Source organism: Equus caballus, chromosome 3, assembly GCF_041296265.1.
Source record: "Equus caballus isolate H_3958 breed thoroughbred chromosome 3, TB-T2T, whole genome shotgun sequence".
NCBI lineage: Eukaryota > Metazoa > Chordata > Mammalia > Perissodactyla > Equidae > Equus > Equus caballus.
Genome location: NC_091686.1, coordinates 71091270 through 71114781, shown reverse-complemented (window position 1 = coordinate 71114781; position 23512 = coordinate 71091270). Strand labels below are relative to the sequence as shown.

Below are 23512 nucleotides of genomic sequence, written 5' to 3'. Positions count from 1 at the left end.
AACACAAGGATAGCTTTCTCATTTCAAAATATTGGTTTTATTCCTATCTCGGAAGAATAAATTTCCTATATGTATATTTCATTTGAGTAGATGAACACAGTGAAACAAATCGAAGACAATGAAAAAATACAGTGGATGTAATTATATTATTAAGACAGATAAGGAACGAGTCTAAATTATTTTTGGAACTTCATGCTTAAAATATGGCATTCTAAAGTTTTAGAATTTGATGCAAAAACAGCACTTTTGAAATAGGTAGGATATTTGATTCTATATTGGGGAATGCCTTAGGAACCCGAGAAGCATTTTTCTACTGCATGGAAAAGATGTAGGTAACTGAGAAGAATAAATAAACAAAGAACCTTGCCCCAGGGAAAAAGATAAAGATTTACCCCCTCTGACTTAAAAGACTCAGCTCAATTCCACTGCATGGTATATTCTTTTTCCTTTTGGAACAATCCAAAAGTATAGATTTTATTTTTCTTCCTAGACACTCAATCTCTTTAATCAGCTTACATTAAACTGCCTTCCTGAAAAGATATTAATAGATAAATCATTCAATCACTAGTTTACCTATAATGGAATAACGTGAGGCCATTAGTGAAAGACTACCAGAATGCTAATGGATATTATTTTCCTGCATTTGCTATTCTACAAACTATAACTGAAAAGTCAAACTATTGAGAAAAATATTTGATTGAACCTTCTTTCTATCAAGGTCATCATAGCAGTTTCAGCAAATTTCTGTGTTGCTTTTTAATACTTGTCTGTTGATACCACAAGACTATTAACCTATTAAGACGAGGGCATATTCATCTCTATCCCCAGGGCTCAGAGCTAAGTGATCCCTATGAACAGGTAGAGAAGATGCTCAGTAACTAGCAGGTGCCTTCCACTTTGGAGCTTCCCCTCCCCTCTCATCCCCCTTTTTACAAGTATTACAACCCTCCCAAATTGCAATATAATTTATTTTCTTTGACTAGGTTTTATTTCAGGTTGTAGTTACCATCACTTTCTTAGAACTTTCCTTTTTTTTAATTTTTTTAAATTTTAAGATAATTGTAGATTCACATGAAGTTATAGGAAATAATATAAAGTTCCTAAATGCCCTTTACCTAATTTTCTCCAATAGTAACATCTTGTAAAACTGTACTAGACTATCAAAACAAGGATATTGATACAGTTAAGATACAGAATATTTCTATTAACACAGGATTTTTCAGGTTGCCCTTTGATAGTCATCTACTTCACTTCAGTCCCTTCCTTAATCCTGGCAACCACTCAGCAGTTCATTTCAGTAATTTTGTCATTTCAAGAATTGTATATAAATAGAAGCATACAGTATTCGATTTTTTGAGATTAACTTTTTTTTACTTTGAACAAATCCATGGAGATTCTTTCAAGTTCTCTCATATATCAGTAGCTTGTTTCTTTTTATTGCTCAGTAGTGAATCTTGGATAAGAGGTTCTGTCCCACAACAAAGCATGGTTAATGTCAGAGGGAGTAATGCTGTAGTAAGAGTATTCTGATGTGGGCCAGAAGCCAGGAGAAGAAGGGAGAGTCTGACTGAAAGGTGACTTATTGCACATGGAGATCCTGACAGAAGTGATCCAAATCTGACATGATATTGTGGAAAAAAGATGGCCATTGCTGGGAGTATTTTGAGCAAATGTCACCAGCTGCAGCAGTAGAATTTCACAGTAGCTTCAATATGTGACACAAAGAATAAAAATGATTGGATCACCCTAACTTTCGTTGCTTTAGATGCTACAGAATTAGTAGTGTTGGCCCATTCTTTTGAAATGTAATGTATCAGAAGTAGCCATAAAGGGGAAATGAAGTCTGACACCATTACTTGATTAAATTGCCTATATCTAAGTCTTGATGTCTTAAGATATAAAATAACTTCAGACTAAGTCAATGAGGTAATTGTAATCATTGTCTAGGTGGTGACCTAAATGCTGGAGTGAAATGACATCGTTCAGAAACTTGAGTTTTAAGAGCATGAGAGACTAAGTATAGAGTTATGGGAAACTCTTAGAGAAAGATAGTTTAATGTAGAGCCTCAGAAAATAATATAAGGTTGATGGTAAAGAAGTGAGAAGACTAGTTCCAATTTGTCTTGGAAGACAGAGAACAAGAAAAAGATTATCATTTATGATTTATGAAATTGGTCTACAAAATGGCATGCATATACTCCACAGAGCACTAAAGTCAAAATGTGATTCAAGAGGAAATATTAACTTATTTTTCTATAAATATATATGTGTATGTATGACACATTTTATTCACATATAATATATATACATAGTTATATATAGATAGAGATTATGTATAATTATATGTAAGGAGAAAAATAAAAAGAGAAATTGAGCTTTACTTCAATACAATTTGTAGATTCACACTGGCATCCTCACTTTGTCAGATGACCATGAGTCATGTATGGTGGTACCACAATGCTCTGAGGAAACAGAGGAATTCTAGGAAGACTGAAGAGTTGACAGTGGCACTTTCAATTTTTTTTAAATTGAGATGTAATTAACATATAATATAATATTAGTTTAGGTGTGCAACATAATGATGCAAGATTTATATATATTGCTAAATGATCACCACAGTAAGTCTAGTTAAGATCCATCACCGTACATAGTTACAATATTTTTCTTGTGATCAGAACTTTTAAGATCTATTCTCTTAGCAGCTTTCAAATATACAATACAGCATTACTAACTATAGTTAACGATTGTGCTGTTTTGTTCTATTTTTTGTGCATTACAATAGATTACGGTTTGTGGACTATAGGATGTTATTTACATAATTAATTTTTTAAAGATAAGACCTTTAAATAGGAACGAATGTTACTTCTTAAGGAAATGAAGATCAATGATAGAAATCCTTTAAAGACACAGAGGTTTTCCCACTATCTCATGGAAATGTACTTAAATTATTTGTTATACTTTTATTTGTCTTTAGAGATATTCTTTCAAATTGCTGACTTTCTATGACAAAAAAATGACTACCAGTTGTATGATTTCAGAGAAATTTAATGTTAAAAATGAGTGAGAAAATAAGGGCTTTCTGAACTGTAAATCAAAAGTGAGCTAAGGAGAGGGCAATTTTAAAATTCATGGTTATAAAATTTTATTGGTAAGAATAATGTAAATGAATCACTTAGGGAAATTCACATCAGCACACTTAAGAAACTGGGAAACTGAAGTTTTTAACTTGTTTAAAATAATTCCAAAAACCTTTAATAGATTTTGAATTTCTTTGTTAGAAACATAAAAAAGCAACAAAAATGACACCTCATGTTGCATGAAGATACAAATCGATCACCAAATTTCAGCAGAACTGTTTTCCTAAATGGATAAGATTGAAAACTGAGTACCTGATTTAGTAAGCATAGGAAAACTTACGTTTTTTCCAGTTAGAACTATTGCTTTAGAAACTTATTTTTACCTTTATAATCGCTGCAATAAAGTACTGAAATAATCTGAATTTAGGACCATCTTTCCAAATCAAAGTATTAAACCAAGATTTTAAAAATTATAAAGCCATTTCGATCACATTTTTATCATTGTAAAGTGTCACTATAAAAATATTTTTGTGACAACAAATGTACTTTGTATAATTAATAAATAAAATAATGTATTCTAGGTTATTCCATATTATCTCCTTTTAATTTATTTTTATGTTTATTTCACAATGTGCATAACATATTTGTACAACACATATGTATAATTTACAAAGAAATAGATGTGTATATATTATTGGAGTGTACTCAAAACTTTTTATTGCAGTGTTGAATGTTTAGAAAGATTTGAAGACTGCTGGATTAGAACATAAGCTGTTCACAAAGAAAAAAATTTGAGAACATATGCTATTTTCCACATCACAGAAGATTTTTAGCGATCTTTGTAAATGTAACCACATCTAGATTAGCTGAAAGTCAAGAGGTCTGATCAATATGCAATGGCAGGAATCTGAGAACATGAAAGAAGGAGAGTACAGAATAAACTAGAGAGGGAATATGGGGACTAACAGGAATAACTGAGACTGTCAAAAAGAAAAAGGACCAAAAATCAAACTGTTCTTTTTCCATGGTTTTACTTTGATTTGACACGTGTGGTTGGGTGCATAATTGCTTTCCCTCTGCCAGTTTACTAACAAAGAAAATTTGAAAAAAATAGAACACATTTTAAAGAAATGAATGAAGAGCATTAAAGTAAAGCCATGTAAATTGCATAGCATAGTGCTTGGTATATAGTAAACTCTCAATAAATATCAGCTATTAGTATTGCGGCTGTTTCTTATGTTCTTAAAATTATTTCTTTTATTTTCTTTTTATTCCTAACCTGCCTTAAAGTTCTTTGAGTTTGGGATTCATGTTTTACTTTTTGTTATCTCTAAGGTATATTATTTGTACATAGGAAGTACTTAATAAATTTTGATTAGTTCATATTATGATGATTATTGCTTTTCTGTATGACCATAACTAATGCATTGTTATGCAAACGATACTTCTGTGACATATATTTAGTGACTATTTTCTTTGTGCTATTTTTGATCATTAGTATATAAACTATAACAGTAGGAGACTATGATTAATAAACTACCCAAAATTTAATCTATAGTAAAACATTCTAGGGCAATACATTTCAGTGAACTCTTTACACAAAAATATCATTGATCTTTTATTACACTGGTATCATCCTGAGCATATAACAAAGAAAAATTAAAGCCTTTTTAAGGGGATATTTGGTCCTAATCCATCCATCGTGAAGACTCCCCTAAATATCTTTGCCAATTCAATGACCCAGAACTTGAATTTAAAAAATAAAGCAGGTACATTTATAGATTGCAAACTTCATTTCATTATTATTCTTTAAGAAGAGTAAAAACATTCTAGAAGGTGGTTAAAATCATGGAGACAGTATTAACTTTTCAAATGTAGACTTTGAAATTCTTTGAATATTCTATTACAAACCACTAGTAGTAAATAAAGAATATCACGTACAGGAATTCCTTTCACTAAGTGTTTGAAGGGATTTTTTCCTTGTAATTTAAGTGCAAGCTAAAGGAGTTGGCAAAAGAACAGGTATTTCTTTGATCTCTGAACGGAACTGCAGTGTAGACCCTTTCATTTTCTCTTCATAATCTTTTTCAAATCTCTCATACTGGGCGACAGTGAAGTGGTTCTTCCAGTCTCCTGAAATACCTGAAAAGAAAGAAATGGTAAATTTGAGACTACTGTAAAATTCCCTTCCAAGATCAGTTTTAAGTTGGATTATCACACTTGTATTTTTAAACCATTAACTTTAGAATATCATATCTACTCCTTAACCAGATTCCTCACTGCCAACTACCACTCCTAGACTCCTACGCCTTCTTAGTTTTCCAAAAATTCCATGGCTCTTTTTTTGGTATCTCATGTAAAGAAATAGTTCCTTAAATAGCTTCAAGAAATGTCTCTGGGAGAAAATCCAATGTCTCAAAATCTTTATTCTTTGGCTTCAAGAGCTTTATTAGCAAAGGATATACAGAATTTTTTAGTCATTTTAAAACTACATTTTCCAATGTCAAATGATAGTTTATGAAAAAAGTTCTATGATCAAGTAAGATTTGGAAAGTACTGGATTAAATGTAATTAAACATATTTCTTTATTCTAGGATTGTTCAATCTTCAAAACACTAACCATATCTAAAACCTTGAGGGAAGGATACAGGACAGCATCTGAAATGAATATCTGATAAAAAATAATGGCATTTTCATAGACTATCTCACAGGATAACCCAGAAGACACATTTGGACACCCAGTTTTAGAGGAAAGTAAGAGAAGAAAAGATGTCAAAATAACTTGTCAATTTGGCCTAGAATTTCTCAACTTTGGCATTTTATTTTATTTACTTAGATCTCCACTGTTGACATTTGAAACTGGACAATTCTTTGTTGAGGGGATGTAGGGGTTGCCTTGTGCATTGTAGGATGTGTACCAGCATCCTTGGCCTCTGCACATCAGATGCCAATAGCATATCCCTAGTTATGACTTAAAAAAAGGTCTCCATATGTTGCCAAACATCCCCTTACAGGCAAAATCATACCTGGTTGAGATCCAGATATCCTCAGCAAGACTTATCCATGGCATACTTCCTAACTTTCTAAAAAAGATCTCTAGGATGCATGAAGATACATCATAATTGAAATTAACCTCAATAGTCCCTTTATAAGCTCTCATCAAAATATCTGTTTCTCCAAAACTGTCTTAGATTATATTAATAATTATTCACTCTCTCCTTTACTGTAAGATTTTACATCTCTGCTCATTGTCATGTGTAGCCGCAGATGACCAACATCCACCAGCATTAAATGAAAAATGCTTCTTGTGGTTTTAAGCCACTGAGATTCTTGGGGTTTTTTGTTTTATAGCAAAACTGACTAATACATGCACAACTAACAGAATCAATCACTCTCTTTCTCTCACAACCCTCCCCCACACACATACACATGCATTTCAATTCAACACGTTTTTATTAAAAGACTATTTGTTGCAAGATGCTAGCTATTTAGTCCAATGCTGAAGATGCGATGATTTACCATAACAATAGCAATAACCTCAAGGAGTTGGCACTTTCTCTTATTAATTTAGTACTTCTAACATTATTTAAGCTAGCTATCTACCACAGCAAAATTTCTAAAAAAATATGAAGAATACCTAGCTAATTTGGACAAATGAGAGGAATTCTTCTGATATAGCAGTGTGTGCCAAGACTCATGCTTATGGATGCATATGCTTTCGAGTAAACATTTCTCATTAGAGGGCTTGTCTTTCAGGTTAGTCTTCCAGCAGTGGTAGGTTCTTTGCCATAAATTATTTCCTCTAAGTTTTTCTCTCCCCAGCACTTCCTACAATATCACTCTATGTGACCACCTACACTCTCTAGGAGGACTAACAAGTTACACAGAATCTAGTAAATAATGTTCTCACCCTTTCTCATGAAGGGAGATATAGAATGATCCATATTACATTTTGGTACAGTGGTATAATTTGTACTAGCATTCTGCTTCATCACATCAAAAGAGCTATGATGGAGAATTTTATCCATAGTTTCTTCTGGCAGGTCTTTATCTAAAATCTTTAGCAACTTCTGAATTTCACGCTTTGGATCCTAAAGAAATTACAACGAAAAAGGAGGATTCCTGGTAAATTTAGTAATGAAATAGGCAATGCATTTAATAAGATTGTACATATGCCAATGCAGTGGAGGAAGTAATTTTATACTTTTAGGAGCAATTTTCATTTCGCTTTCCAAGTATATATCTTATTCTAGGTTATACCAGAGAACAATCTGATAGAAGAAATATTAAAATTTGTTTCAAAAAAACTAAAGGAAAAAAATTTGGTTAATATTCAACCTTTCAAAAGCAGAATTAACCTGTAGAATAAGACAGTGATAAAACAAGCTACTACTATCATAAGCTATAATTTTCAAATCTTTTGATCTTCTTTTCTTCTTTAAGCATATCTATCATCAAGAATAGATTACCTACCAAATATTTAAAGAAGCATTAATACCTATCCTTTTCAAACTCTTCCAAAAAGAAGTGGAAGGAACACTTTCAAACTCATTTTACAAGTACAACATTACCGTTATACCAAAGCCAGACAAGGAAAGTACAAAAAATGAAAATTACAGCCCAACATCCCTGATGAACATCTATGAAAAAATCTTGAACAAAATACTAGTGAAGAAAATTCAACAGCACATTAAAAGGATCATACACCATGATCAAGTGGAATTTATTCCACAGACGTAACGATATTTCAACATCTGCAAATCAATCAACGTGATGTGCCACATCATGAAGGATAAAAATTATATGGCCATCTTAACAAATGCAAAAAAATCATTTGACAAAATTCAACTCTACTTATGATAAAAATTCTTAATAATGTGGGTACAGAGAGAACGTACCTCAGTACAATAAAGGACATATATGACAAGACCACAACTAACATATTCAATGGTGAAAAGCTGAAAGATTTTCCTCTAAGATCAAAAACAATTGTTAATGATAGTTAATAATACTGTATTGTATATTTGAAGGTAACTAAGAGAGTAGATATTAAAAATTCTCATCACAAGAAAAAAGAATTTGTAACTGTGTGATGAGTGCCAACTAGACTTACTGTGGTGATCATTACACAAAGTATACATATATTGAATCATTATGTTGTACTCCTAAAGTTAATATTGTGTTATATGTCAATTATATCTCAATTGAAAAAAAAGAATAGACTACCTATCTCAAAGAGTTATCTTATGGTGGAAAAAAAGATACCCATTCTACCCTTCATACCTAAATAGATTTTTTGATAATATGAGTATATGAGGAGGAAAGTAAAATAAAATTCTGTCCACTTTCCAGCCTAAGGAATGAGCGGGAGGAGAAAGAGTCAACAATGAAAAGGAGAGATCATTTCATGTATTTCTTATGATTTCCTTTCTTTGTGATTCAGACTGCACATAGGACAGCATGTTGGATACAATGAAAAGGTGGCAGTCAGGCCAAAGAGTTTGTGCCCTTCTACCCTTTGGGGAGGTGTTCTTCCTGGTGGTGCAAACTCAACTGAGGTAGAGAGATACAATCTTAGTGATCTGGTGAGATCAGGCAGAAAGGCAATCTGAGGTTTAGATTTCCTCAGCTACCCATCTCAATTCATGGAAACAGAACCAGAAAGTTCCTGTGGTGGCTCTAAAAGAATTCATTTCTTGTGCTAAGTTGTCCTAAGTCTATTAAGCAAAGTTAATTGACTGCTCAAGCTTGTAATGAGAATATCTGGGTGTATCTGATAACACAGAGACTCTGGAACCCTTGAGTAGTTTTGAGACTTTTCTGCCAGCAGATGTAGATTCTTCTGCCATATTTGAGAGAACTAAACTTTTTTTGCTTGAAGGCCTTATTATGACCTAAGATAGGAAGTTTCCTCTCAAGATAATGCCTATCCTCTTCAAGACCCACACAACCACTACCGGTTGCTTCAAGAACCAGAACTAGGGTAATATATCACCATAATCCAGAATGACAGATACCGAGTGGTTTAAATAGGATACAGAAGACGCTGAGAATTTTGCTAAGGAATCTTCAAGATGGGGTCACCTTAGCTGGGTAAGGTGGTTTCCCTAGAGGCTATTGAATAGATTTCCCAAGGAAGCGATGAATGGTAGTCATAGTCATCCACAGGAATTTAGGGAAACCTAAGGGAGCAAGACGAGGCTGAGTCAAGGCTGCTACACCACAAGAAAATTGAGGCAGATAAATCAGAACAACAGTTTCACCTGTGTTAGACCGCAGTTTTGAGTGCCAGTGTGTTTCCCAGAATATAGGTTATAAAGGAAATCATTCTAAAGACTTGGAGGTAGGAATCAGTGGACGTTGCTTCCAGGAGTCCAAAGCATTCTCATTCTTATAAGCTCTTGTATAATTTCCTCTTTTACCCACACATTTAGACACCATTTTAAAGAGAAAAGAGGAAATGTAGACAGGCTATCTGAGAGACATTCAATTTAAGAGGTGTAGAATATTTCTTAAATGAACTGTATAAATAATCAGATCAAGATAATGTTTTGACCAAATTGGAGAGTGAGTTATTTTCCATGCTAATAATCAGATGGAGGATGAGAAAATAAAAGCTGGAATTTTTTATAGGTTAAATAAGAAAATTACACTGTTGCCCCCTTGGATTTGCACTGGGGGAAACAGTCATGGACAAGATTATTTTAGTTTATATATCCAAAGAGCTTACATTATAGTAGAGATGACTAATAAAATATAAGTGAAGAAATACATACATAAAATAATTAGAAGTGATGGTAGATACTATGAAAATAACAATAGCAGCAAAACAGATAACAAGGTGGATTACTTTACATTATAGACATTAAAGAACTCTGTGAAGAGATAACATTTAAGTTAAGACATAAAGGATGAGAAGGGGTTAATCTGAAAATAGTGGGAAAAAAATGCTTCGGGTAGGCTCACTTAGAAAGGGACAGGTGGAACCAGAGAGGGTTGGAGAGAAAGCGGCAAAAAAATGCTGAACTTTATAAATTAGCTTAATAATTTTAGATTTCACATAGGGAAGAGATCGTTGAGGAGAGATTTGAAGAAGAGAATGGACATACTCTGATTTGGATTTCAAGAAGATCATTCCCTCTGAGTGGATAATAGAAGAAACATGAGGTAGTTTGAATAAGTCGAGATAGTACCCTGAACTAGAATAAGAAGCAGTGGTGGTAGAAAGAATTGGATTGAGTGAAAGATCAATTTTCAAGGCAGAATTAATAGGATAGTAAATTAGTCATATTTATAGATCAAGAAGAAAGGAAAGTTTTCCTTCAATAAAGGCGAAATCATAGTTGCCTCTTACCTCTTTCATGTCTTCATAGAATAGGTAAAGGATGTGATAATCTTTCCTCTTCTCCCACCAGGCCTTCACATGGTCATACCAAGAACCAAAAGCCACTAAATTGAAAGATAAAATGCTTGCAAAATTAGAACTATTTACTTGAAGTAAAGAATTGCTAAACATTATCCTAGGTCATCATTATCAATACATTCACATTGATTACTTTTTAATTCAAGAAAAAAGGATGGTAGGATAAGAATAACAACCTCTCTTCTTGTGAATTTACAATCTGCTTGGAAAGGATGAGCTATTTCTCTTATGGGATAAATTGTGTCCCTCTGAAATTCTTATTTTAAAGTCCTAACCCCTAGTACTTTAGAATACGACTGAATTTGGAGATAGGGCTTTCAAAGAGGTAATTAAGTTAAAATGAGGTCTTTAGGGTTAGGCCCTAATACAATATGACTGATGTCTTTATGAGAAGAGGAAATTACAACACAGATGATGCACAGAAGAAAGGTCATGCAGAGGTACAGGTTAAAGATGACCAAGACAAGCAGAAAGGCCTCAGAAGAAACCTATCCTGAAGATACTTGATCTTGGACTTCTAACCTCCAAAACTGTGAGAAAATACATTTATGTCGTTTAAGCCACCTGGTCTGTGGAACTTTGTTATGGCAGACCTAGCAAACTAACACAAATTTTGGTACTGATAAGTGGGTGCTACTGTAACAAATATCTAAAAAATGTAGAAATGACTTTGGAACTGGATAATGGGTAGAGGCTGGAAGAGGTCTGTGGTGTATGTTAGAAAAATACCTAGATTGCCTGGAAGAGACGATTGGTAGAACTGTGGATATTAAAAGTAATTCTAGTGAGGGCTCAGAAAAAGAGAAGACTCGGAGAAGTTTCTATTGTCTTATGATACGTACATCATCATGAAAAGAATGTCAATAGAAATATGAACATTAAAGGTGCTTCTGGCAAGGTCTCAGACATAAATAAGGAATATGTTATTGGAAACCGGAGGAAAGGGAATTCTTGTTATACAGTGCAAAGAACTTCGTAAAATTCTGTTCTAGTGTTTGTGGAAAGTAGAACTTGTAAGTAATGAACTTGGATACTTAGCTGAAAAGATTTTTAAGCAAAGCATTGAAGGAATTGCCTGGTTTCTCCTTACTGCTTACAGTAAAATGTGAGATGAGAGAGAGGAGTTAAAGAAGAAATTGTTAAGCAAAAACAAACTGGAATATAAAGATTTATAAAATTCTCAGCTTATCCGTATTACCAAAAAAATGAGAAAGTATGCTCTGGAGAGAACACCAAGGGTGCGGCCGGACAACTTTTATTGAAGAGATTAGGTGTGTGACTTGTGGATCCAATCAACCATCTCAGCAGAAAAACTGTCGGTTGGGACTGAAGGGGATAAGTGGAGGGATGAAATGCAGACAGATTGTTGGACTTCCAGGATTCTGCAGGTAAGAAATGGGCCGATAGAGCTATCTGTCTGTGAATATACTTTGTCCTTCAAAAACGGAGAAGAATGACTCCAATGAAGTTTCAGAGGTCAGCAGGGCTGCCACTACTACCACAGTCCCAGAGGGCACAAGCCCAGGGGACAGGGCCGCCCCATTGGGCATGTACGGCAGAACACGTCTCCAAAGACAATTACTCTCAAGCCTTAAAATCTAATGATGTTTGCCCAGTTAGGTTTCAGGCTTTCTTATTCCTGCCGTGTCTTTTCATATGGGAATGTCTATTCTATTCATGTCCCACCATTGTATTTTGGAAGAGGATAACTTATCTGATTTCATAGGTTCACAGCTGGAGAAGAATTTTGTCTCAGGATGAATTATACCTTACTCTCACCCATACCTGACTTACACGATATTTAGATTAGACTTTAGGCTTGGAGCTGATGCTGGAATAGATTCAGACTTCTGGGGCTGTTGAGATGGAGTGAATGTATTTTGCATGTGAGAAAGACACCAATTTTGGGGGGACAGAAGGAAGAATGTTATGAGCTGAATTGTGTCCATTTCAAAATTCATGTGTTGAAGTCCTAAACCCAATACCTCAGAATCTGACTATATTTAAAGATAGTGTCTTTAAGGAGGTAATTAAGTTAAAATGAGATCACTAGGATGGATCCTGATTCAAAATGACTGGTCTCCTTGTATGAAAAGGAAATTACAACACAGACATGCACAGAGAGAAGACTGTGTGAAAACATAGAGAGAAAGTGGTCATCTACAAGCCAAGGGAAAAGGTCAGAAAAATACAACCCTGAAGACACCTTGATCTTGGACTTCTTGCCTCCAGAACTGGAAGAAAATAAATTTATGTTGTTTAAGCCACTCAGTCTGTAGTGCTTTGTTGTGGTAGTCCTAGCAAACAAATACAACTTCTAATAAATAAAACTAGAGGGGCTAGATGGCAGATACTGAGTAATGCAGACAATAAGTGGTACAGAAGTTCCTAGGAGAGGGAAAGAAGGTGAGAAAATCATTGTGATGGAGAGGTTAAGAAAGCTGTGGAGGAAATAGAGTATATTTGGATCTAAGACGAGTTAGACTTCGAGAATGATAAGAATGAGTAGATACGGACAAAGAATAGTCCTAGCAATAAAAGAGCAAAAATTTGCAAGATACCATTGAGATGTATTTGCCTTAAAAAGAGAGTTTTTATAGGAGAATGTTTCTAGGAGAATGATAAGTAGAGTTACTACCATTGGTATAAATGTTTCCCTGAAAGAGAGAATATACAGGCAGAAAAACAGAGCCTCGACAATAAACTCTTCACTCAAGAATTTTCAGTTTATATAATAAAAATAAAGGAATAGTAGAAATAAAAGAGTCCAAGAAATGTGCATAAAATCAAAGCAACGCAATGGCATGGACAGCAAGAGAAGAAAGCGCTTAGCAGTAGTCACTTATCACTAATGAAACAATAAGACTAAGGACTGAATAATCTGTAAGTCACATATTCCCCAAAAGTCCTTAAAGAAGAGCAATGGCTATGTATTTTGCCTCTACTATAGACTTCCTGATGCATTAGTAGAGTGTTGAGCACATATTACATTTATAATAAACACAAGATTTATATTTGAACTTTACATCTCCTTGCAAAAAAAGACTTTTCATTATGAAACTGCATGATTAAAGTAAGAGTCGGACCCACCTTTCCCCATCATGACTTTGTCCAGGAACTCCTCCCAGGTGCCAGCGTCTGGGTGAATTTTTGCCATCTGGTAGAAATAATAGTAAGATACAGCCACATCTTTAGCATTCCGTGCCACATAGACGATCTGTGGGGAGATGGGAAATCTTCATTTTGTTTGTACTCTTTAATACAATCATGTGTCGCTTAACGATGGGGCTACATTCTGAGAAATGCATCATTAGGCCATTTCATTGTTGTGCAAACATCACAGAGGGTACTTACACAGATCTAGATAGTATAGCCTCCTACAGTTCTAGGCTATGTAGTATAGCCTATCGCTCTTGGGCTACAAACCTGCATAGTATGTTACTGTACCAGATACTGTAGGCAATTGTAACACAATGGTAAGTATTTGTGTATCTAAACATACTCTAGAGTACAGCTGTTTTGCTCATTCTATCAAAGGTGCTTGGGTAAAGGCATACTCTAAACACCTTTCTTAGATCTAGAGTTGGTGACTGCCAACCTTCCCAGATTTACTTTTCAGCCACACTGAATCACTTGTAAAATCTGATACATGCCTTTCTGTTTCACATCTGTTAGCCTAGGCACATGCAGTCTTCTCTGTAAAATGTCCTTGTATATGTGAAAAAATTTACTCTTTCTTTAGGATGCTGATCAAACTTTTCTTCATCTATGAGACTCTTTGCCCCATAGAATCTTTTTGACTTCATGTATTCTCACTTATCTTACTGATATGTACTTTTTTTCATATATATCTTTTTTTCCACTACTTGAGGTATTCCACAGGATCAAATGCTATATAGGGCAGAGGTCACTGACTTTTTAAGCTGTTGCATTAATAGACATAGAAGTGACTGGCAAACAGACTAAGCTCTATAGTATTCATAGTAATTAAATAAAATAATATGCTCTTAGATGGCAGAGAATGTCTTATTTGTGTTCACATTTATAATAACAATCACAGTATTTGGTATACATGGTAGCATTTCCATAAATGTTTACTGATTATACACTTATTGAATGATTTTGCTCACAGGAAGCTGGAACAGACAGAATTCCAAGGAGAAATAAAGAAATTATAGCCAGATTTCAATATCTTCCTCTCAATAACTGATAGAAAAATATGAAGACTGAGAAAGGTGACATCAGTACAGATTCTATAGATATTAAAAGAATATTAAAGGAATATCATGAGCAACTTTATTACAAAAATTTGGCAATTTAAATGAAATGGACCAATTCCTTGAAAGCCATAAACTACTAAAGATCATGCAAGGAAAGGTACGTAGCCTACATAATTCTATATCTATTAAACACACTGAATTTGTACTTAAAAATCTTTTCAGATAAAGAAAACTCCAGGCATACCCTTACTGATGAATTGTAAAATATATTTAAGAATGAAATAATATCAATTCCCAACTTATCTTATGAGGCCAGCATTACCCTAATACCAAAGACATTATACCCTAATGAAGAAAAAATGACAATAAAAAATTATATGCCAATATTTCTCACTATTTTCATTACTGACCACTAGCAAAAACCCAACTGATCCATCAACCAACTGGTCCATCAATAGTACCATGAATAAGTAAGTCGTGGAATATTCATATATACATAATGGAATGCCTTACATCTGTGGTTCTCAAACATTGGCATGAAGCAAATTCACCTGGGATACTACTTAAATGGATTACTGGGCCCAATCCCCATAGTTTCTAATTCAGCAGGTCTGAATTGGGCCTGAGAATTTCCATCTCTAATGAGCTACTTTTGCTCAGGGTATGAAATTTTGTGATCCCCGCAGCCTGCGTTAAACAAAACAAACACAAAATAACAAGCATGATAAGAGGTGATCTCACAAAGATTACGTTAAATGAAATAAGCTAAGTACTCAAGATTAGGTACTTTATGATTACAGACAAAACAGGCAAACTAATTTATGGTGAAAGCATTCAAGATAGTGATTATCCTGGGAGGTATGGATTCTTCCCTGGAACAGAGCTTTTGAGGTGTTGGTAATGTTTAATTTCTCGATCTGAGCACTGATTTGATGGGAATGCTCACTTAGTGAAAATTCATCAAGCTGTATACTTAGGATTTATATACTTTTCTCCATAAATGTTATGCTTGAATTAAAGTGTTATTTTAAAAAAAAGCCTAACTAATCCATAAATATATATAATTACATATGATTTATAATCCATAAATTTTATAATTATAAATGCCTATTTTTAAATTAGAGTTATGCTGAATTCATGAAGGAGTTCTGGGATTATTTAAATATCTATTATTTAAAAGTAGACAGTAATTGAAGGGATTTAGACAGAATGATAGGCATTTTAGAGAACTGAAAATCTGACGGATTCTCAGTGCTTGTGTGCTGAGTACAATCCACATCTATAACACTGGTGTCCACTGGTGTTATTTTGACCCTTGGAATATAAGGCCCACATTATTATTTTTGCAATGACTTACCCAGGGGTTGCAATCCCTCATCTTCATTTCTTTATAGTTAGTAAAACAAATTACAACACAAATAAGGATTTTTTTTTCAATTTCCTACCTTGCAGTTATTCTTCCAAAATGAAGAAGGGAGAAGTTGAACAGGTAGGTGTGTTTTCACTAATCGAGGAGATGGCATGTCTTTCAATGTCTCAATACCTACAAGCACAAAAGGTAAACTACATTATAAATGTGGAATCATAAGGTCAAATACAATATAATTTAAGACTTTCTAAATATTAACCCCACCATATGACTTGAAATGACTATGTGGCTATATAGCTTCATATACCTCTAAAATCTACAATGACATAAAAAATAACAAATTCTGGTTAGTTAGACTGTTTAACTGTGTGTGCTTTATTGCAAGGTTTATTATCTTCATAAGTGTCTATAAAAATCCTCAGATATAACACCTTGATGAGGCAGAAACAGCAGTAAGTCAAGAGTCAACATGCCCAAATTTTTCCTTCCTCTGTTCAATTACCTTCCTCTTTTTCTCATTTACAATATGAGGAAACTGAACTAGATGATTTCAAAAATCTCTTTTTAGCTTTCTCATATTTCAATTCTAAGATCAAATTAAGCCATGAGACTCATGTAATTTTTAAAATTTTAACAATGCAAGACCATATATTCCCCTAATCTTTTCCCTTGAGTCTGTGAATATCAGCTAACTAGCAGTAGACATGATTCTGTATTGGATAAAACACTGAATTTTCTATATATAATGATCACATAATATCTAAATGTTGAAGAATTCTACCTGTCTTCTTAAGAAAAAATATCCTATATCCTCTTATGTAGATATTATCTTTGGATAGAGGAGGAGTATAATATGGCTATTGACATAAACAAATTCTTACTCTTCTACTATAGACACTTATGATTCAATCGTCCAAGCTCTATTTATATCATTTTCCATCATGACTCCTCCAGACACCATAAAAAGATAGAGGGATTTTTTCCTATGATGAAAAGAAATATTAAGAGAAAATACCATTCACGAGTCCAGGAACTATCAATTCCATGAACGGCACTCTGTTATATATTGCATCCCATTTACATTTCTCCACATCCCCATTGTTATAGATCAAATCCAATATTTCACAGATCCAGGTTGTTCCTGAGGGGGAAAAAAATTAAAAGAACTCTAAAGTTTTCTGTCAAAAAGTGTATGAGAGAGTCAGTAGAGGTAGAGAAGTTGTGTAACATCAACAACAAAAATGTGCTCTTCGTTTTCCTTCCTTCTCTCCTCCCTTTTTCTAGGAAACATTCTCATCTGTCTTGAACATGCGCATATGTATTGTGTGTGTGTGTGTGTGTAAAATATGATTAAAAGAATTATAAAAGTAAGACTTGAAACGTAAGTAAAACGTGGGATATTAAAGAAAGAGTATGTAAGTAATGATTGCACACCCTCCTTGGTGGAATGGATGGGGAAAACAATTTCAATGAGTCTGACCAGTAATTTGTACATTTTTTACTAATATCAAAAGGATTATTAGGCTTTGAGACTGAAGAATACTTCAGGTAAAAATATTCAGCATTTGGTGGAGGGGGGGAAGAAGGCAAACAGAGAGAACTTTGTGAGTGCGTTTGTGATGACCAGTGTATTACTCTCAAACAAGAGACTGTAGATCCTGATGGAGCAGAGTGGGTCCAGTCACTCCTATCTTTACAAAATTGTGTTTCACCAGTCTTTCAAGAAGTGGATCTAAAGTATATGAGAATATGCTCTGCTTAATTGTCTATGGCACTCAGTGATCAGGTTATCAAGGCACTGACAAAAAAGCAATTATAAGATATAGGAGAAAAACATCTTCTTAACTGTTCCCATCCTTTTCCTCTCTACCAAAAGTGTAACGATATTCTCTAAATTGAATAAGCATGAGTGGAAAGTAAAAAGATAAATTAAATAATTAATCTGTTGGCACAGCAACATTTTTGAAGGATGGTCTGCATGTGGATGTAACTTTGGATTTGTTCGAGATATTCCAGTACTTTTGGCCCCCTTTATAATCCTTTCTTGAGAATGACTTCCTCCTTCTTGTTCCTAAATTATGAGACTGAGGCTATTTCTCCCATCCTTCTAACAGACAATTACAGTGCTAAGAAAAAAGTGAGCAAATTAATACTACCTTTGAATATTTCATGGTCTGATCTGGCTTAGGCTTAAGCAATAATTTGCGGGAAAAAAGGAGACCTAAATTCCAAAGTACAATATAACACATTTCATTTATTATCAACGGGTAGTTCAAATTGTGGCCAATGAAATCTGATTGAAAGAAATGCCAATTTAGCTATGCTTTGAATTTGAAATGTTTATTTTTCCATGATTTTTTTTAAAGCACATAATTTAGTTCATATAAGGAGTTAGCTGGGATCTTTTATAACAAAATTAACAGAGTACTGATATATTAATAACTTTAATACATGTCTTCAACAGCTTGTAAAGCAAACAAAATAAAAGAAAAAAGTACCAAAGAACATATGATTAATTTATGTGTAGTCATCTAGCTTTTACTATGTCAGAAAAAAATTCAGCTTCAAAGAGCACCTTTGTAGATGAACTATGTGTAATGGTACCTTCCAAAGATTACCTTAATGGTGTTTTGCTTGTGAATATATCAAAAACTAGCAGAAACAAAAGAACATGTACACTCTCAGTGACTGCCCTCCCTTTTCTAAACTTGTATGTCAACAGGTGCAAAGTAGTTTTTGTCCTAAACAATTTGAGTTTGGTGAACTGCTCAGAGAACAATGTAACTGGTACAAAAAGAAAGAAAAAAACAGGCTTTTGCCAAAACAAGCTTGTTTTTTATATCTACAGAGGTCTGTATTGTATATTTGTCTGCTTCCTAATAGGAGCCCTTTGCTCTCAGGGATTATGTGTCATTGTGTCACATTAGAATCCCCAAAATTCAGGGCTTTCCTTCGAGGACTTGTTAGGAATTCCTTTGAAATAATTTTAATATTTATAATCTAAAAAGAAGATTGATAGTCAACATACTTATTAAAATTTCTTTTACTCAAGTTCTTTAAGAAGTGAAGCAGGAATGTTAAAGTAAGTTGACTAGAGAATTTAGTCATTAGAACAGTTGATTGACTATGGGCTCAAGTAAATTAATTGGATAAAAGGAGAAAGAGAGCCTCATGTCTCCAATATCTCTCTGTATATCTGTCACTGGGTAAGTCTGAAGTTTGTCACCAAAAAATCTGGAGAAAAGAAAGTTATTGATTCTTATTGTCATCTTAAATTCCCTTTTTTCAGGTCATATACTGAGGTCAGCAGTGGTTTAAATTTATAACAAAATATTTCTGAGCATATTTACAAAATGTTTAAAATATTAAAATAAACCAAATATTTAAACATTAAGATGTATAAACAATTTGGGTATCTTTTTGAGTGGCTTACAGCTTACACAGCAGCAGATAGGAATCTCTCTTAAGTTTATACCAAGTAGTTCCACTTCGGTTTGCAAGGCTTCAGGAAAAAGAGCATGTTCAATTCTCAATGATTCCAAATGAAAATGAGGTAAAAACTGAAAACATTAGTTTGGAAGTTTGTAACCAGATATTTCAGTAGAAGAATTCAGGATCCAGTCCAGTTCACAGGTAGAAAAAATCTCAAAGACAATTAACAGAACTAGGATCTAATATCCACAAATGCGTATTATAGTTTTTCACTGAAACATAATTCTTCTCTCCAAAATCACCCTCATTTTTACCAAAGATAGTCAAATTAAGACTAATTAGTTTTCAAAATAAGTTTAGTTTCAAGAAACTTGGCCCAATTATTTACATAAGTGCAGCAAGAATAGCAATTGATAATATAGGCTCTTAAATCTGCTTTTGCTGGAAGTTTTTTTATGAGTAATCTCAGATTGAACCTTAAAGACCTCTCGAAGCCAGGAAAGCCACAGCAAGGATTTATTCCATCAGGCCTTGCCTGCAATACCTTAGATTTGAGTGAATTTCTCTCATTTCTTGAGATTTCCCAAAATATTTCGAGGTTCACTGCTCCTGCCAGATGAGCAAGCTTCCTTACTTACCAGGTAAGATTGCTAAAATCTCTCTCTGTAAAGCAAGGTACCAGGCCCATATTTCCAAGTGGCCATATTTCCAGAAAGTCAACCTTATTCCTCAAAGGCAGGATTGTCATATCTGAGTCTGTATGTTTCTCTCAAATATGACATTCCAGTCAAAGTTTTGGTAAGATAACAAATGTGTCCCGTTATAAGGAGAGCAGATTCTTATTGAACTTATGCAAATAACTATATTGCCACGAAATAACCATACTCACCTACAAAGAATTTCCAAATTCTGGAGGGATCAGGTAGGGAGGAAAAGATAAATGTTTTAGTTCTGCTCATAAAGTTATAATTTCACTAAATTGCTATAAGGCATAGTTAGCAGAAGAGAAAAGAGAAAAAGATTTCCTTAAATCTGAGAAAACAAAACAACAAATCAAAAACAATATTTCAAACAAAAGTCATAAAAATTTATAATCATCCTCAGTTCATTCAGTCCTGTATAACCGGTTCTTGATCTTAATCTTCTGTTAGCAGTTTTATGAGGTCATCAGTTTTTCCATTAGATTTCTGTAATTTCTTACCCAGTTCAGTTCTATGATCTGAAAATTTACCAGAAAACTGTAATCCAGAGTAAGTGTCAGAGTCTTTTCCATGAATTCCTCTGAAGATGAGACATATTTGCAAAAGCAAAAAGCATCAGAGTAAAACAACTGACTGTAAACAACAAAAGACTTAAAAATGGCAATTGACAGAGAAGCTTATTTCTGTGATATACAACACTTTAAACTAATAATTAGAATTATGACTGATAACCAGGACAGATCAGAATTTTAGGAATGTTACATAATTTTCAAAACACATATATCAGTAACATTTACCCACATGATACCAACTAAGAAAGATTATCATCACTTATCTGACAATGCTTCCAAGGTAATTTAACAGACCAAATAAGCCTAATTGGTTTAGACTCTTCCACCTTATAGGAAGAGGGCGCCAATTTCTCTGTGAAGTCTCAGGGGCCCTCTGAAAATCCCCAGAGAAATTCTCCTCCTTCATTCAAGTCAAAGGAAAACCTTTATTTAGGACTTGAATTTTTTTTTTTTTTTTTTTTTGAGAAAGAGAAGCTTGTCAAAAATATCAAAAGATTTTTAAAACACTTATTTAAACAACACTCACTGTGAAACAATGCTTAGGTATCAACAGCAAAAAAAAAACCTTAATAGAGAGACCTCTGTCTTTTACACCTAGGAAACATAAACATAGATACAACTAAACATAGATCTTTTGTAAATTTACTCAGAAGGAAAAATCTTTTATAATCTCTTTATCAAGAGCAGACTAAGAGTTTAAGAAAATTATCCTTTTAAGAGAGTTAGCCAAATTCTAGTTTTTGTACCAGTTTACTTTTTCATATTAAAACCCATTTACTTAATTAGATTCATTTCAATCTTAGCCAACTTGACCAGGTATAAAACTCTTTTCAGGATTTCTTGCACAAAACTTCTATAACTTCTTTTGCATTCAGAATTTGTGCCATGCTTGCTTTCTTCCCTTCTAGTACATTAGGACAAATTTATCTTTCTTAACCAAACAGACAAAAATACTTCCATTCTTTATACCTTCTTTACTGAAAACATACATTTTAACTTTCCTTGAATGCAGAGCTGTTTTCCTTATTAATTTCCAATAGCTTTAATTATATATGTTAATTAGACCTTTTAACCATTAACAGACAAAAGGTAAGCAATTATGAACTGCCTTTTATATCAGCATTCTAAACACTTCATAATTTCTAGGAACACGTCACTTTACAGTAAAAGACTCAAAGACTTTTAGCATCTCTGCACTAAAAAGCCAAAAGTAGATAAACTTAGATGTTTAGCAATGTTTATGTTCTATCCAATCCAAAAATGACCCAGATACTCAGATTTTTATCACTTAACTTAGCAGAACTCAAGATTGTTACCAAAAAGAATTTGGAAGCTGTTTTTTCCTCCTCCTCCATTTTTTTTTTCTTCAGTCTTAGGAATTAGTGATGCACTAGGTAGTAGTTCCTGGAGAGGGGAGATGATAATCTTTTTTGTGATAAAGGAACTGGGTGGAATCTGAACTGCCTCTAGAGCAGTATTTCCATCTTGCAAGGATTTTCTAAGGACAGTTGCTCTTGACCTCCCAGAAACTGGATTGTAACTTGAATGACATTCTAGGTTGATCTACCTGTCCAGCTGCATCATAAAGGCACAGAGAAACCCTCAAGTTTCAATTTTACAGAAGGTCCAGGTTCTGGTCAGGTCCAGCCTGAACTTAACCTCGACTTGGTGACAACAGAAGAGATGATGAGCAAAACAGACAAAGAAAGGAAAAGAAGAGATCAGACCTCACCCTCATGGCCTCTTCCAGAAGATAAGAGTCACACAACAGTTCCTATGCTGTGGACACAACCCCAGCAGGACAGTTCACAGAATAAACCACAGGTCTCCTACCCTCATAACTGACTCAGTAGGTGACTAAAATGCTCAATGAGTCAACTGTCAAGAGAGGGCACCCCACTTGGGGTCACCGGGGTGATCAGGCCCAGAAACCCAAAGTTGGGGCTCCCAGGGGTGGAGCCTTTGACTCTTTAAAGATTTCTTTGTTTCCCGGTTGCAAAGCTCAAAAGGAGACGAAAATGGCAATTGTAGCTCTAAGAGAGAGATGAAAGACAGGGAGCCATTACTTTGAAAATCCCCCCATTAGGGTTCCTGTAGCAAGGGATGATGTAAAAAGTCATTAAATGATTTCAGTGCAGATGGGGTCTGGTTATTGTGCGGTCGCATAACTTTAGATATGAATCTGGTCACATAGATTGGTATGTACGTGAGGATGCCCTGGGCTTCTCTCCCTGGGGCAGCCCTAATTCATACCATAAACTTTAAAGACATTTGGGTTAGTTCTATTCAGAAAAACTTTTTGTAGGCACTTACTTTAAGTCAATGGAATAGAGCTCTTTAGAAATTGTAAGGGTGCTGAGGGAGAAGAAGGAGATGAGCTCTGAGATTCCAAAGGCAGCTGCAGACGAGATGGAAGGGATAAGCGGGGTGGGACGGTTTCTGACTTCTTATCCTTTTTCAATTCAGGTACACTCTCTGCCAATTTATTAACCGTAAATGGTTAGTCACTTGTAAAGAATTCATTTTATCATTATTACGTTTTGAAACCTCTAAATGTCAATCATAATAAGGTTCCCATTCTTTTGCTTTAGTTTTAGGGCTGGCTCTTTCTACTTGTGCGCGCAAATACAGTAGCTTTGAGATATCAAACGTTCCCCACTTTGGACATTTTAAGACTTAAGTCATTCTTAGTTAATCCTTCCCGTTTTATTAAATACT

At 34.2% G+C, this 23512-nt stretch overlaps 1 protein-coding gene across 3 annotated transcripts; it reads right to left on the bottom strand.

The window, feature by feature from the left end:
• Window positions 1-3125: 3125 nt before the first annotated feature.
• Window positions 3126-23243, bottom strand: LOC100068197 (sulfotransferase 1 family member D1). 3 transcript variants are annotated; one of them, XM_070262367.1, is made up of 7 exons: window positions 23108-23243; window positions 17105-17230; window positions 16166-16263; window positions 13591-13717; window positions 10432-10526; window positions 6988-7168; window positions 3126-5219 (listed from the first exon to the last, which is right to left on the bottom strand). In XM_070262367.1, the coding sequence occupies exons 2-7, from the start codon at window positions 17133-17135 to the stop codon at window positions 5065-5067; spliced, it is 687 nt and encodes a 228-aa protein (XP_070118468.1). In that variant the 5' UTR covers window positions 17136-17230; window positions 23108-23243; the 3' UTR covers window positions 3126-5064. The 3 variants fall into 3 exon arrangements, with proteins under 3 accessions (XP_070118468.1, XP_070118467.1, XP_070118469.1); XM_070262366.1 differs by lacking the exon at window positions 23108-23243 and adding an exon at window positions 20411-21069; XM_070262368.1 differs by lacking the exon at window positions 23108-23243 and adding an exon at window positions 19523-19679.
• Between the last annotated feature and the right edge of the window lie 269 nt (window positions 23244-23512).

Coding starts and splice junctions, on each gene's coding strand:
- LOC100068197 (XM_070262366.1), bottom strand. CDS start 20,480: ATGAGCAGAACTAAAACATTTATCTTTTCCTCCCTACCTGATCCCTCC. Junction 7,169..10,431: donor TCTATGAAGACATGAAAGAG/GTAAGAGGCAAC, acceptor TAATTTCTTTAG/GATCCAAAGCGTGAAATTCA. Junction 5,220..6,987: donor ATCTCCCTTCATGAGAAAGG/GTGAGAACATTA, acceptor CTTTCTTTTCAG/GTATTTCAGGAGACTGGAAG.